The sequence below is a fragment of the Anolis sagrei genome, chromosome 1, assembly GCF_037176765.1.
Source record: "Anolis sagrei isolate rAnoSag1 chromosome 1, rAnoSag1.mat, whole genome shotgun sequence".
NCBI lineage: Eukaryota > Metazoa > Chordata > Lepidosauria > Squamata > Dactyloidae > Anolis > Anolis sagrei.
In genome coordinates, this window is record NC_090021.1 from 68,097,592 (window position 1) to 68,113,036 (window position 15,445).

At 38.7% G+C, this 15,445-nt stretch overlaps 1 protein-coding gene across 1 annotated transcript in view; it reads right to left on the reverse strand.

Annotated features, from left to right (window-relative positions):
* The window catches only part of IGF2R (insulin like growth factor 2 receptor), a 79,247-nt gene that overhangs the window by 45,838 nt on the left and 17,964 nt on the right, over window positions 1-15,445 (reverse strand). Inside the window, exons 8-16 of the mRNA XM_060753672.2 lie at window positions 15,030-15,192; window positions 12,960-13,131; window positions 11,877-11,980; window positions 9,969-10,133; window positions 7,538-7,678; window positions 6,183-6,329; window positions 3,768-3,905; window positions 3,088-3,229; window positions 328-505 (exon numbers count right to left, since the gene is read on the reverse strand). Of these exons, the coding sequence (XP_060609655.2) occupies window positions 328-505; window positions 3,088-3,229; window positions 3,768-3,905; window positions 6,183-6,329; window positions 7,538-7,678; window positions 9,969-10,133; window positions 11,877-11,980; window positions 12,960-13,131; window positions 15,030-15,192 (1,350 nt within the window). The remainder of the gene's footprint in view (window positions 1-327; window positions 506-3,087; window positions 3,230-3,767; window positions 3,906-6,182; window positions 6,330-7,537; window positions 7,679-9,968; window positions 10,134-11,876; window positions 11,981-12,959; window positions 13,132-15,029; window positions 15,193-15,445) is intronic.

Below are 15,445 nucleotides of genomic sequence, written 5' to 3' on the forward strand. Positions count from 1 at the left end.
ATACTTTAAACAAGTATTTTAATGTAAATCACTTCATGATAAAGAGATATCCATACATCATAATAAAACTAGACACTGGTATCAAAGGCCAATCCTTGGCAGCACTGAGACTCTGCCATAGAAAACCTTAAATGAAGTGGCACTGTGTACTTCTGAACTGCCTCCTTTCCCTCTCCAGTAATATATGTGGAGTTGCACCATCATGAACTCAACTCTGATCTTAAGAATGTTTCTACTTTAAATTAAAACTTCTAGAATTGCATGATGGCTTGGAAATTTAATGGAAAGGAGGAAAATATGAAGAAGGAATATATATTCATTTCTTACCTGATATTCAGGTACTCCTGGCCCTGCCTCACGATCACACAGGAAGGTTATATGAGTGGACCGCTGTGTGTGGTTTGCATTGTTATAGGGTGTGCCATTTTGATAGTTCAACTGAATCATTCCATCATAATAGGAGAGCTCAGAACTGGGGGTCCCCAAGCTCCATTTGTCTGTACCACTAAAAAAAGACATGAACACAACCTCAGACCGATATCAACATGTACCAAAACATCTTTATACATTTTTTCTCCAAAAGAGTGGACTGGTGTTGTAATTGTGCAAACAATGTAATTACAATATCTGACGGGGACATGAGAAATCTAAGTTCAAGTCCCCAATAACCTATTTATTTATTTATTTATTTGCCTTACTTATATACCGCTGTTCTCAGCCCGAAGGCGACTCACAGCGGTTCACAACAAATACGAACAGCAAAAATTCAGTGCTACAGTATAGAAACAGTTAACAACCTAACACATTACACAATTAATAAACAGTTACTACAATACCCATTCACTGTCGTCTCGTCATCAAAAACATGTTGCAGATTCATCATCCATTGTTCCATTCCAGTGTTCATTAACCAATCATTGCACTAATTATTCGAACGCCTGCTCAAACAGCCAGGTCTTCACTTTTTTGCGGAATACCATTAGAGATGGTGTTAGTCTAATGTCCGTAGGAAGGGCGTTCCACAGCCGAGGAGCCACCACCGAGAAGGCCCTATCTCTCGTCCCTGCCAGCCGAGCTTGAGAAGCAGGTGGGATCGAGAGCAGGGTCGCCCCGGAAGATCTCAAAGTCCTGGTGGGTTCATAGGCAGAGATGCGGTCGGGTAGGTAGCTTGGGCCGGAACCGTTTAGGGCTTTAAAGGCCAACGCCAGCACTTTGAATTCAGCCCGGTAGCAGATCGGTAGCCAGTGGAGTTGGCGCAACAGGGGGGTTGTATGCTCCCTGCGTCCCGCTCCTGTTAAAATCATGGCTGCCGAGCGTTGGACTAGTTGGAGCTTCCGAGCTGTCTTCAAAGGCAACCCCACGTAGAGAGCGTTGCAGTAGTCTAAACGGGATGTAACCAGAGCGTGGACTACTGTGGCCAAGTCAGACTTCCCAAGGTACGGGCGCAGCTGGCGCACAAGCTTTAGCTGTGCAAATGCTCCCCTGGTCACCGCCGAAACCTGAGGTTCCAGGCTCAGCGATGAGTCCAGGGTCACACCCAAGCTGCGAACCTGCGTCTTCAGGGGGAGTGCGGCCCCATCCAACACAGGCTGTAACCCTATGCCCTGTTCGGCCTTGCGACTGACCAGGAGTACCTCTGTCTAGTCTGGATTCAATTTCAATTTGTTCGCCCTCATCCAGACCGTCACAGCGGCCAAGCACCGGTTCAGGACCTGGACAGCCTCCTTAGTAGCAGGTGGAAAGGAGTGACAGAGTTGGACATCATCCGCGTACAGATGACACCGTACCCCGAAACTCCAGATGATCTCCCCCAGCGGCTTCATGTAGATGTTAAACAACATGGGAGACAATATTGAGCCCAGAGGAACCCCACAAGACAATGGTTGTGGGGTTGAACAGGTGTCCCCCAAAAACACCTTCTGAGATCGACCCTCTAGGAATGACCGGAGCCACTGCAGAACAGTACCTCCAAGACCCATCCCCGCGAGGCATCCCAGAAGGATACCGTGGTCGACGGTATCGAAGGCCGCTGAGAGGTCCAGCAGCACCAACAGGGACACGGTCCCCCTGTCGAGCTCCCGGCGCAGATCATCCACTAAGGCGACCAAGGCTGTCTCGGTACCATGTCCCGGCCTAAAGCCAGACTGTGCCGGGTCTAGATAATCCGTGTCTACCAAGAATACCTGGAGTTGTGAGACCACCACCTATGAAACATGTTATTGGCCTTAGGTCAGACACTTGCTCAATCTGACCTGAGACGATAGGTGTGAGGATAAAATGGAGACAAAAGGAGATCCACACACCTTTAAGCTAAATGGAGGGCGGCAAGTGGAGTGTATATATAAATACTTGTGGAATGTCGAGGGTGGGAGAAAGGGCCCTTGTCTGTTTAAAACAAGTGTGAATGTGGCAATCAGCAAGCTTGAGTTATTGAGTAGCCATAATGTTTACAAAGTCAATCAGTAAAGGTATCTGCATAGTGATAGCCTGGCCTTTGTTGCCTGGAAGCATCCTCTGAAAATGAACAAAATCTAGTTACCAGTATTAAAAAACACCAGAATCATGACAGTAAATAATGAACAGCACTAAGAAACAGGAGCACTTCAGACAAGAAGCAATCAAGAGCCAGTTAACACCTCCCAAATAAAGGATGCCTCCAGACAACAAGGGCCAGGTTACCTCTATGCAGATACCCTCACTGATTGACCTTGCAAACTTCATGGCTACTCAAATGTTAACTCAAGCTTGCTAACTGCTACATTCACACTTGCTTTAAACAGACAAGGGTGCTTTCTCCCACCCTAGACATTCCACAAGTATATATACACTCCACTTGCCTCACTGCAAATAAAACCTCTAAAGATGTCAGCTACAGATACAGGCAAAATGTTAGGAGAGAATGCTGCTGAAACATGGCTACACAGCCCAAAAAACTCACAGCAACCCAGAAGTATATTCCAATATTATGTGATACTTACTACCAGGTAATAACAAGATAGTTTGTACAGAACTGCAGCCTATGTACCTATTACATGACATTTTGCAAGGTCCACACTACAGAAGGGAAAAAACACACAAGCAACATACCTTTTTTTAACTTGACATGCTGCTGACTTTGACCCACATAGTGAGTCTGGCAAACTGCCACAAATACTGATCTGAAAGGTATAGTCACTTGTGCTTACTGGATAAGTCTTATTCATGAGTGGTGATAAGTCAAAAGAATACCCTGAGTAGAAATAAAAATCCTTGTTTAGTAAACAATTTATTACTGCACTTGATTTTTTAAAAGTATTCACAATTAGGAAGATGTACAAGCATGACTTCAAGATTTACTTCTGCTGTGTTGGAAAAAATCTATTGGTATATACGTATGCTGAACGTACACAGGGCAGTATTAGTGCACAACAATGTACAAGACCTGATTTTTAATGTTTGCTATTGCTATGTAATTACACTTAGCAAAACACCCAAGCGATGCTCTATGCTATGCACCAGCAGTCATTCATATCAATCCCAGAAAACTATTCATACTATTAAAAAGAGGGAAAGGGGAAAATGAGGTTTAAACTGGTTTAATAGTCAAATCTGAAATGGAATGAAAATTTAAAACTGGATTGCCATTTTTAGGAAGTGAAAACAGCCCTGACTTTGCTACAAAGAAAAGGCAACTAAAGCAATCAAATAAAAGGCCAACTGTGTTGACATAGACCAACACTCTGTATCCCAGATCCTGCTTAACTTGTTTCCACAAGTTACTTGGTTACCTGCTTGAGAGTCAGAAACTCTGCAGTCTTCTCCTTTTGTTTTCGAAAGCACGCAGGCAGCGGCAGTATGCCATTCAAACTCATAAAAGCACACATCATACGCTGAGTTAATCAAAACAGGAGCGCTTTCCAGGTCACCTGGCAAGGGAACAGTCAGAAAAATCTTACTGAAAACTAGAAGCAACACAAGTACCTTCTTATATCAGGAGAGCCCATTTATTTATTTATCTAACCTATTTATACCCCACCTTCCTCTACCCGAAAAGGACTCAAGGTGGCTTACATATAGCGAATTATTCAATGCTTTAAAACACATACAATTCCAGTAACATTAAGATTAAAATGAAATTAAAATGAATACATATTAATCATTTAAAAACATTACATTAAATATTAAATTCATGCCCCCCATAATCATAGTCCAAGCCATTCCATAGTTATTGCATATATTCGAAATCTGTTATTGCACTGCACTATTCTCCAAAAGCCTGATCCCAAAGACAAGTTTTTTACTTTCCTTCTGAAGGCTAGAAGGGAGGGGAGTTCCAAAGTCGAGGGGCCACCACTGAGAAGGCCCTGTCTCTTGTCCCCACCAGTCACACTTGCAAGGAAGGCGGGACCAAGAGCAGGGCCTCCCCGGACAATCTTAATTTCCAATTGTTTATATATCTCTGAGAATAATAGTTTCAATCTCCCAGGAAAAACTATGAACAAGAACAAATGCCATGTTATTTCCTGTTCAATTTCTCTTAAGCAAAAAAAAAGGCAACTTTTTGAACAATCAAAGTATTTGTATGCCCATGCTCCCTCCTGGCTCCCCATGACTGTGATAAAGCGTTTTAACAGATGTGACAAAGTAGTCAGGGACTATTAGAGAATAGTTTCCAACTTTGTGTCTTCCAAATGTTTCAGGCCTTAACTGAAAAAAGCCTCTCCAAGCAGTCAGGAGTTCTGGGAGAGAAATCCCAACACAAGATGTGGGCCGAAGACTGAAAACTACTGAGAAGATTTTGCTTTTTTTTTTTTTTTTTTTTTTTACATTTTGAATGTTTGATGTTAATATTCTAAAAATACGTTGATACTAATTACCAAAAGCTCTGGACAGTTTATTGTTCATTTCTTTAAAGTTTTGAATATGTTCTCATAAAGACTAATCTAATCTAAAGGAAAGTCCCTAAACACTTGGTCCCAGAGGAAGCTAAGAAGAGCCAATCTCATCATACGTTTGGCATATCTAGACTGTTTCTAATTAGTGAATTTCAATAATAACCTACTCCCTTTTCAACCTATTTATTATGTCCCAAAATATGTGGAGTCAAATTGGAAAATGCAACTGCACTCATGTTTTCTACATTTCACTTCAATTTACACACAACAGGGAGAGAAGCAAGCCAGTCAAAATATGCACATGACACCACTGCACCGAATTCCGGGTGGGGTTATTTTTGCAGTTAAAGACTGCATCTGGTGTAAAAAAAATAAGTACCTTTGGGAATCATATTAAATTGATTCCTTCTCCTATTTCTCTTCTAGGACAATTCAAAATATTGGTTGTGATCATTAAAGCCCTAAGTAAGGGCCAGGATATCCAAATGACTGCTTCCTCCTACCTGATCTTGCATACCAGTTGCATTCAGAGGCCCTGCTCTTTGTATCTGAGGAAAGCATGGCTAGTCATCATAAAATATAGACCTCCTTGGTAACATCATCTCAACTGTGCAATTTTCTCCAAAAAGAAATTTCAATAATCACATTAATTAATTTTTAAAACTCACCAAGCTTTTAGTGAGTCTTTGCTGTATGTTAAATTTTGATCAGTTTATTTTGTAGTAACTACTGTGATTTTAAGATAATCATTTCTGTATCAGGATTGTTTTAACAATTGGAACCTTGCATACTAAAACCAGAGAAATGTGTGCGTGTTGATTTCAAAACAATAAAAATAAAAGGCCTTCAAGTTCATGTTGAAGCCAAGATGCAGAACAGCATTTGGTAATCAGGCCACACCCACCTTTTGTCCTTCCTCCCTAATAGGCGTCTGCACACCCCAGGCATGGCAGATATCCAAATAAATAAATATGGCAAGACAGGGGTGTGGACCTGGGCAAAGCCAAGCTTAGGAACATTACTCTTTTGGATAACAAGTCCATAAAAGAATTTTCCTAATCCCTGTAAGAATCACACCTTGACAGAACAGAAGAAAGCAAAAACCTCAGCAGACATTCTATGTGATGCACTAAACATATACTGAGAATTATATACTAAGCAACATACAATCACCATCTCTTGCTTTGGAGGAGGCAACTAATTCTAAAAGTCACCAATGCAACTTTCACAGCTTTTCTGACCTCCATTAAGCTGAACAACTGAGACTGTACTTGCAGATGTGACTTTAACGAAAATCACAGTACTTACCTGGCTTGCATATAAGTAGTATCCTTGTTTCAATTCTCTTGTTTGGTCTACACTCATCACCATCTGTATAGAGTAACTGGATCTTATCTCCAACATTTGTGGGGGGAGACATAAAGGTGCCAAGATTTTTTGTGGTATTGTTTTTATCTATAAAGAAATACACCAAGACAGGAAAAAATGATACTTACATTAATGGAAAAATATTGTGGCCTAAACTCAAATAAAACACAGTTCACATCTACTTCAAGAAAGACTCAAATTTAGAAGATTTTTCTCTGTTTCTTGTTATCTTATTTCTAGGAGTATGCAATGGGAGCCCCCAGTGGAACAATAGGTTAAACCCTTGTGCCGGCAGGGCTGCTGACCAAAAGATCAGAGGTTCGAATCCAGGGAGCAGGGTGAGCTCGAGTCTGTCAGCTCCAGCTTCTCGCTCATGGACATGAGAGAAGCTTCCTACAGAGTGGTAAAACATCCAGGTGTCCCCTGGGCAATGTCCTTGCAGATGATCAACTCTCTCACAACACCAGAAGCGATTTGCAGTTTCTCAAGTTGCTCCTGATATAAAAAAGCACCTAAACACTGAAATAATGAAGTTGGTAACATAAGCTTTCATAGACTAAATCTACTTCTTCTTGCATCTGAAATGTAGACCTAGTCTACAAATGATTTTGCAACCAATATCTTAAGAGTAATTTGTAATGAAAAAAAGGTTTTAAAGTTATGGGAGCTATTCAAGGAAGGAAGAAGGCCATTCTAAATACAGTTATCGAAAATTTAACATCCATGTAAAACAAAAACAAGGGTAACATTTGATTGTAAAAAGAGATGGCAAGCAAAAAACTTGCAAGCGTGCAAAAATTTAAAATCCACATATGGAAAATGTTACCATGACCAATTTTGAGCATCTGCTGTTCATCAACATTTCCCCAGACATAACTGAAGAAGCATCTCAAAAAGACTCAGTCCTTTTACATTTTTATCATTACTTTGCCTACTGACATCTTCAACAGCCAGAACATCAATGTTCTAACACTGCAGTGATACAATGTTGAAAAACTGCTTACAGATTCTTGCAAAATATTTCTATATAAGATACTGATGGGGGTGGAAGCGCCTGGATCCCAAAAGCATTATGTCTTTGATACAGAGACTGTTACAAATGCTTAAACCTTTCACGTGCACTTTTGCCTTTTATATATAAAATGTGAAAGTGCATAAAATCCTAAAGCATAAGATCATAAGCCCAACAGCAGCTGCTCTCACCTTGAACACACAAAAATAAAAGTTTATTACTTGTCTAAACAAATATAGAGCAATGTGTTTATTCGAGAGATTGGGTCCAATCACCTACTCACCAACTGAGCAAACAGATGCCTCTTTTGAACAGTTCACTGCTCCTCCTTTCTGAAGTACTCTGTGACAGATATTGATGAAAAAGCGTTTCCTTACTGCTTCCACAGGGTTACCATCTACAGCCTCCCAATTCTGTTCTGACTCTAGAAGAAACAAACCACATTTGATATTTGAAATCCTTTACTTGGAGTTGTCTAACCACATCTTTCTCAAGTTGCGTTGCCATTATAAAAATGACATTTATTTCTAGTTTTATCATATTTGCTTTATATATTCATCCTTGAGCTCTCCAATAGGACATGGAAAACTTGGCAGGACTTAGAAGTCTTTATTTTTAGTAAATGCAAAACAAGAATGGCTAAACTTTTAGCAATAAGATCATCTTTAAGAGCCAGATAGGGGATCCCTCTATTAAAAACCTATAATGCAGCTCACCCACCATTTGTGTCATTTATTTATTTTAATAAACAAAAATGGATACAAATTGAAAATTCACTAATTAATTCTGAGATAGTCAAACAAGTCCTGTTTACGCAAAAGAATCTGCACAAATATGTGAAATGCAAATACTGAATTTTAGAGCAGCATTTAGAATGTAGAAATACAAAAAAGAGGCTCTAATACTTTGTATTTCACCACTAACTGCATTACATTGCCATTCAGAGTATCACAGAGGAAAAACAATATAAAGAAGAGAATTAACTAAATTGCAAGATTTGTACTTATGCCCAACCACTTTTACAAGATCTGTAGAAGAATAATCTTAAAGATTTAAATATAAATTGGCTTACATGGTATCAGATTTTTAATTGGTTATCTATTAGCAGCTGCCAGATTGAGTGCCCTTTCAAAAATAATTCTGCTTCAGTATGGAAAAATGCATTTAAAAGCTTGTATTTGACACTGGTGTGGCTGTCCTACCTAGTCGCTACTCTTTCCCTTCTTTATTATAGAAATTATCAAACTACCAATTCTTACGAACATTTATGGAAGCACTGTAGAAAATTTGAGGATGCAATCCTTTCTGAAGTAAATATCACTTATAATCAGTATCTTAACAAAGACTGCAGAACAGATCCCCTTGGGTTTGTTTCATACACTGCAAAGAATCTAAATTGACTATCTACTAGCAGCTGCCAGGTTGATGACTATGTCATTTTGGAAAGGTTTAAAGGCAATATTTTTTTACAAACCTGGTATAATTGAGTATGGCAACTAGGTCTGATTGAAAAGTCAGGACTTTCTGCTATGCCCTAATTCTGGGCTTCCAAGAGCATTCAAAAGTATGTTTGACTAGCTGTTGACATCTTTTTTGCCAGTATGGCTAAGCAACAAATTTGCATACCACTGTTGGGTGGGGACATTCATGGAAGGTATTTCTGACATGCTTTGGCATTGATGGAAGTTAACCTCTGGAATCTAGTTAACCTTTTTAATCAGTTCAGAAAACACACACTACCCATCTTGCAATGAAAATATATGTCTAAAAACATTGCCACCTCCCACAACATAAGCACAAAAAATATGCTTCTGAGATATTTTTACCACAGGTAAATTAATAACTCCTTTGAAATGCAGCGTAATAGATAAATATGGAACTAGGAAAGAGTGAACATGGGATGGCTAAACGATGCTACTGGAAAATGAGTAACAGGAAGACACTGGTGATTATGTTTTAAATGGGTTTTTGTATTTTTTTATAATGTGTGCTAAATGTTTTTAATTGTATTTTATGACTGTTGTGGTATCAAATTGCTGCCAATTTGTAAGCCACCTTGAGTCGCCTTCGGGCTGAGAAAGACAGGTTAGAAATACCATAAATAAATAAATAAATAAATAAATAGTGCAGAAGCGAAGAAACCAGACTGCAAAAATCATATACATGATTGTGGGATAGCTCTTAAAAACATAAAACAAATGGGTAAAAAAATTAAGAGAAAGAAGGCCATTATTCCAAGAAAAAATGAGGAGGGAATCCACTTTCTATAATACACAGGAGAAATGCAGTGTTTCTGGATTCCTCAGGCTGTGAATTCAGATAACATGGATTGTAAATGCTCTTTTAATCAAAGTGCAATGAAAGAAACACTCCTTTCCAAAAAGCCACACCCATCAATTGATATGATCTCATGCTTTCACCGCTGTAACATATATTCATTTTTGCTCTTTTGGCTGCTCAAAGGTTGCAGTTAGATCCATTTGTGGCAAGACTTGTCTTCCATAAGCATATTATATCAGTGCTCCATATAGTGTTGTTGAGCACACACTCACTGTTTAGCAGCAGTATATTCTACTTAAATAACACTAAAAACAGGCATTCTAGTTTATTTTTACAGTTGTCAGTTTTAAGTACTTCCTACTAGAAGGTCTGCAATAAGACAAATTAACAAAGAGAATAACTGTTTTTATAACAACATTTTAAAACATTATTACCTGAATGACGAATCAGTCGTGCCAAATCGTAGCGTTTCTTCTTGTCGGTAACCATACAAGGAAGATCTTCCTTTTCTCCAACACATGCATATTTTGTCTGCCAACTGAAGAAATATGTGCAGTCTGTTTCATCTGAGAACTCTGGGTATCCCTTTCCGTCATCCTCTTTAAGAAGTGGACCAAGACAAGAGCAAGATTAAGCATGGACAAAGAAGACACAAGAGAGAAAATATTTTAAAAATCGAATACTACTTTATAATATGTGTATCTAATGTTCCATTAACATATTCTTAAAGTGAGCTTACGGCATATAGGACTATTATTAACACTGGAATGATTGCAGCTAGCACAAGAGCAAAAATGTAAATCCCATATGCTACATTTTGCCAAACATTTCAAATTAAAAATAATCACGAATAGGGGCTCAGCACTCACATATGACCCAGGAAGAACTGGCCTAAGGTGCATGCACACTGTAGAAGTACTACAGTTTGACACCACTTTAACTTCCATGGTCCAGTGTTAGAGAATCATGGGAGTTGTAGTTTAGTGAGGTACAAGCACTCACTAGCAGAAAATGCTAAAGACCTTGTAAAACTCCAACTCATATGATTGCATAGCATTGATCAATAGCAGTCAAAGTGGTGTCATACTTCATTAATACTATAATGTAGATGCACCCCTGTCTAACAATTAAGAACCAAGAAACAGCAAGGATTATTGAACATTTGATATCTGAGATTAAAAGGGAAGTGATTTCCACAATAGAAGTGACAATGATGCAATAGGCAGCATCATTAAGAGCTAGTGCTCTTAAGCGATAGGTTTAATGAGGGCAGACATGGTAGCAGTCACTCTATCACTTCGGTAAGTAATTATTTCTTATCTGTAAGTGCATATTGCAAGGACTGGACATAAAATTGTTTATGCAATTTTTGATTAATTCAAATTCTGCTATATATGTTAGAATGGTGTGGGACCACATAAAGCAATGCTCAGACCCACACTAAGGCTTGCGGGTCGGATGCGGCCCTATAAGATAATTTACCCAAAAACAAGGTCATCCTTACTGAGTCCTCAATGAACACTACTGTTGACCATCAGAAGTCTATTTTATGGTTAATAAGATATATATTAGGGCTGGGCGGTTTCGTTTCGTTAATTCGTAATTCGTTAATAATTCGTTAATTTTTTCAACTACAAAACGATAACGAACCATTCTGGAGCAATTATTAAAAAAAACGAATTTTCAAAAACGTTTTGTAAATGCTTCGTATTTCGATATTGTATTCGTTTCGTTATTGTTTTGAGGTCGTTTCGTTATTATTTCCGCATGTCTGGGCCAGTTTTATGGTTTAATTAGTGAAAAAAAATTATAATATCACACCAACAGTCAACAACAGAGGGAGAGGGAAGCTTCAGAGGGAGAAGGAAGCTTCAAAAAAAAACCCCAAATACAAATCGATTTTAGAAACAAATTTTTCCGTTGTTACCCAGGCCTAATATATATCCTTCCTGCATGGCTCTGTGCTATGTCTCAATGGCAACAATTACAGTTACTCTGAAAACATACATATTTTAGCTCAGACCTGCCAAACCTGTGGCACTCCAGGTGTTTTGGACTTCAGCTCCCAGAATTTCTGTCAACTGTATGTGCTGACTAGGGTTTCTGGGAATTGTTGCAGGCTGTGCACACCTGATTTAGTCCCATCACATTAACAGTTATTAATAGGAAATTAATGCAAGTGTGCTGTAGGCAAAAACTTTTCCTCCAGCCATTAATGCATTTAATGTGTACACATGCAGTCTGGGCCTTTAATAAAAACAGATACTACGAATAATATAACAGAGACACAATAGAAGAAAATACAATGCTAAGACCCAGTAATGGGTCTTAGCATTCATCACCTGCTGTTTGATTGCATTCAAAGTTTATGACAGTCATTCGCTGGAAACCAGAACTGCAAGCATCGCCTCCTGGATATGTTAAAATGAGGTCTCCATCGGCATACCTGGATTTCAAAAGTCAGAGTACAGTTCTAAATAGTTACAACAGTCCAATATAAACAGAGGAGAACTTATCAGTGGCCCTCGCTCAATGGAAGAAATAATAGGAGAACGACCAGCCACAAAGATTAGTAATAGTAATATTCAGCTCATTTTTTTTTCAATTTGAGGAATTTCGAATTTTGTATACAAATTTGATAGAAAAAATTACTATGGGATCATCCTTATCTATCCCAAAGCAAACACTGCATTGCATGTAGCCATCATGTGGATTTGCACAACAATGTGTCATTTTGTTTTTTAGCCAGATAAGGTTACAGTATCAAGACTACCTACTGGCTCATTAAAATATCAATGAACATTCTGGACAACTGATTTCAGTGGATAACAATAAATCCAAAACCCATATCTTCCCTCATTAACTAGGTTAACAGAGTACCACATACCACATATTCTAGAAATAATGAGGGCTTGTATATCAATTGGTCAACCTTGAAAAATATTTCTTTAGTCTACTTCGCTTTTCAGTAGTGGTAATTAGAAAATAGGATCTCAGAAGATGATTTGGTTAGATGACTACCGTAATGAGCAGGCTGGAGGACAAACAAATTAAATGTGACTCTCATAGTGAAATCTTGTAAGTACCTCTAGTAATCTTATGATACACATTTAGAACAAAGGTGAGCAAATAAAAAGCAGGTTTTAACAACTATCTGTGACATTAGAGATGAACACTGTACTACTGTGTTTACTGTTGTCAAAAAAACCTTTCATTTCCTTTAATATAAAGCCATATAAAATTACTGAGAGACTACTTCTCCTTAGATTTCACATGGTCATTTTTTTCCAAAACCATAAAAGTGACTAGACAGCAACATTACTCTCTGACTGGAATTATTCTAAATCCCTTCACTATATAGTTTTTTTATTATTATTCTCAACAACTATTACACACAAAATACTTTTAGAAACCAAGTTACTCACCTGAGGGTTTGATTGGTAAATCTTCCTGCCACTTTATGCTGATTATTTTGAGGTTTGACTTGGCATGACGAAGCATATGGATCTTGACAAGAGTCTTCCGTTGTTTTCCCGCATATATTCAGGTAGTATAAATACTCTTCTCTCTCTTTAGCAACATAAGGTGTCACATAACCTACAGAAATTGATAACATAAGTGTCATTTTCAGTAAGAGTATCTGACAAATATATGAACGGAAATAGCCATCTCCTGAAGTAAGAACAGCCTAACAAGTTTTAGTCACATTATAACCAGATAGGATTGCTTTGATTTGGACACAATTACTTTTTGTACTACAACTCCCAAATTTTCTCTACTGTCTAGGGAATTCGAGGAACTACATATAATCAAAAAGGGCTTCCACGCTTTAACATTTCATACTTTATTTCATTATATGGCTTCAAGTTCTTTAAATTGCCTGCAGGTTCTGTTTCACATGTGCACATTAAAAGTTCACCTCTGAGACTACTCAACTACAAGATGAAATAAGAAAGATTTAATGATGGTGACAATAAAAATTGGAATTTGAATCATCAGGATCTAGAGCTCTTTCTCCCATGCTTAGGTTTAAATAGAGCAATGGTTCTCAACCCTCCTAATGCCGCAACCACTTAGTACAGTTCCTCATGTTGTGGTGACTCCCAACCATTTTGCTGCTACTTCATAACTTTATGCTACTGTTCTGAATCGTAATGTAAATATCTGATATGCAGGATGTATCTTCATTTGGCACAAATACCCATAACGCTCATTTGGCACAAATACCCATAACACTCACATTTGAATACTGGCGGAGTTGGGAGGATGGATTGATTTTGTCATTTGGGAGTTGTAGTTGCTGTCATTTATAGTTCACCTACAATCAAAGAGCATTCTGAACTCCACCAACAATGGAATTGAACCAAACTTGACACATATACCTCCCATGACCAACAAAAAAATACTGGAAGAGTCTGGTAGGCATTAACCTCAAGTTTGGGAGTTGTAGTTCACCTACATCCAGAGAGCATTGTGGACTCAAACAATTATGGATCTGGACCAAACTTGGCATGGATACTCAATAAGCCTAAGTGTGAACACTGGTGGAGTTTGGGAGAAATAGACCTTGACATTTGGGAGTTGTAGTTGCTGGGATTTATAGTTCACTTACAATCAAAGAGGCATTCTGAACCCTAGCAACGATAGAATTGGGCCAAACTTCCCACACAGAACCCTCATGACCAACAGAAAATACTGTGTTTTCTGGTAGTCTTTGGTGACCCCTCGGATACCCCCTCATGACCTCCCCAGGGGTCCCAACCCCCAGGTTGAGAAACGCTAAAATAGAAGGTCTTCAAGAACTCACTTGCTTTTTTGACATGTTGTGTGTGCATTCCTTTTTCTTTTCTCCCACAAATCCTGGGTGAGTGACACTTAATGCATGCATCTGTTACAATCTATATGGGATTCTATCACCTCTAAAGTATAGGTGTAAGTGTAGGAAAATATTTCTTTCTATTTCAAGCCCCCTGCTCCTTGATAAGTTCCCTTTTTCCTCTGACAGGGAGCTTTTTACACATAAACACTTCAATAAGTAGTATAATCTCATACAACACTATACGGTACATATCCTTTAATCTCCAAGTTATGTTGCTGGATTGCAGGGGAAGAGAACTGTGAGGACAAAGGCATAATCCACTTATGGATATTCTCCATCCATCAGGGCAACACCTTCCATCCTTATCTCCACAATCAGTGAGGAGATAAAGGGGCTATTCAAAGTCCCAGAATTTTTAGCAATGAAATATTTAGTTTGAAACGTTAGAAAGTTTTCCGTGGGACAAGAGCTCGGGTTTACAGACTGGGAAGCCTTTGTGACCATGTGTATTGGCAAGATTTACACCTAGCCTTCCTACATATCCTTCTTCCAAGTCACTCCTAGAATGCATCCTTCCCAAACTGGAATTCAGCCCGTTGGCCCAAAAGTCCTTCTTCTGACTTTGCAAATAGCTTTGTTCTGGTTGCAATTTTTTCTAAAGCAAGAGGATGCTGACCTGGACTTTGTGTAAGTGGTGTCAAATTCACATAGATGCCATGCTGGTCATTAGTCAGAACGCAGCTGTTACTCTCTAGATAGTCCCTGACACAGGCTGACTCTGTGACCCATTCAATCTCATACCGGCAGTTGCTCTGAGCAGTAAGTTTGGGGCTTGTGTCCTGTTGACAAGAAAAAGTAAAAAAAATAAATCAATAATCAGAAATATCAAGTTGCAGAAAACTGCAGAAAAGATCAGCGATTTGAAAAATTACCTCTTAACCTCATTCTCAGAATCCATCAATTAACAAGGCCATGACTGATGACTGGGGGATTCTAGTAACTGTGATTCAAAAAAGTAACTTTTCCAACATCCAGGTAAGATGCAATTCCTCAGAAATAAGGAACAGAAGCAAACGCTTCCATTTAATACAC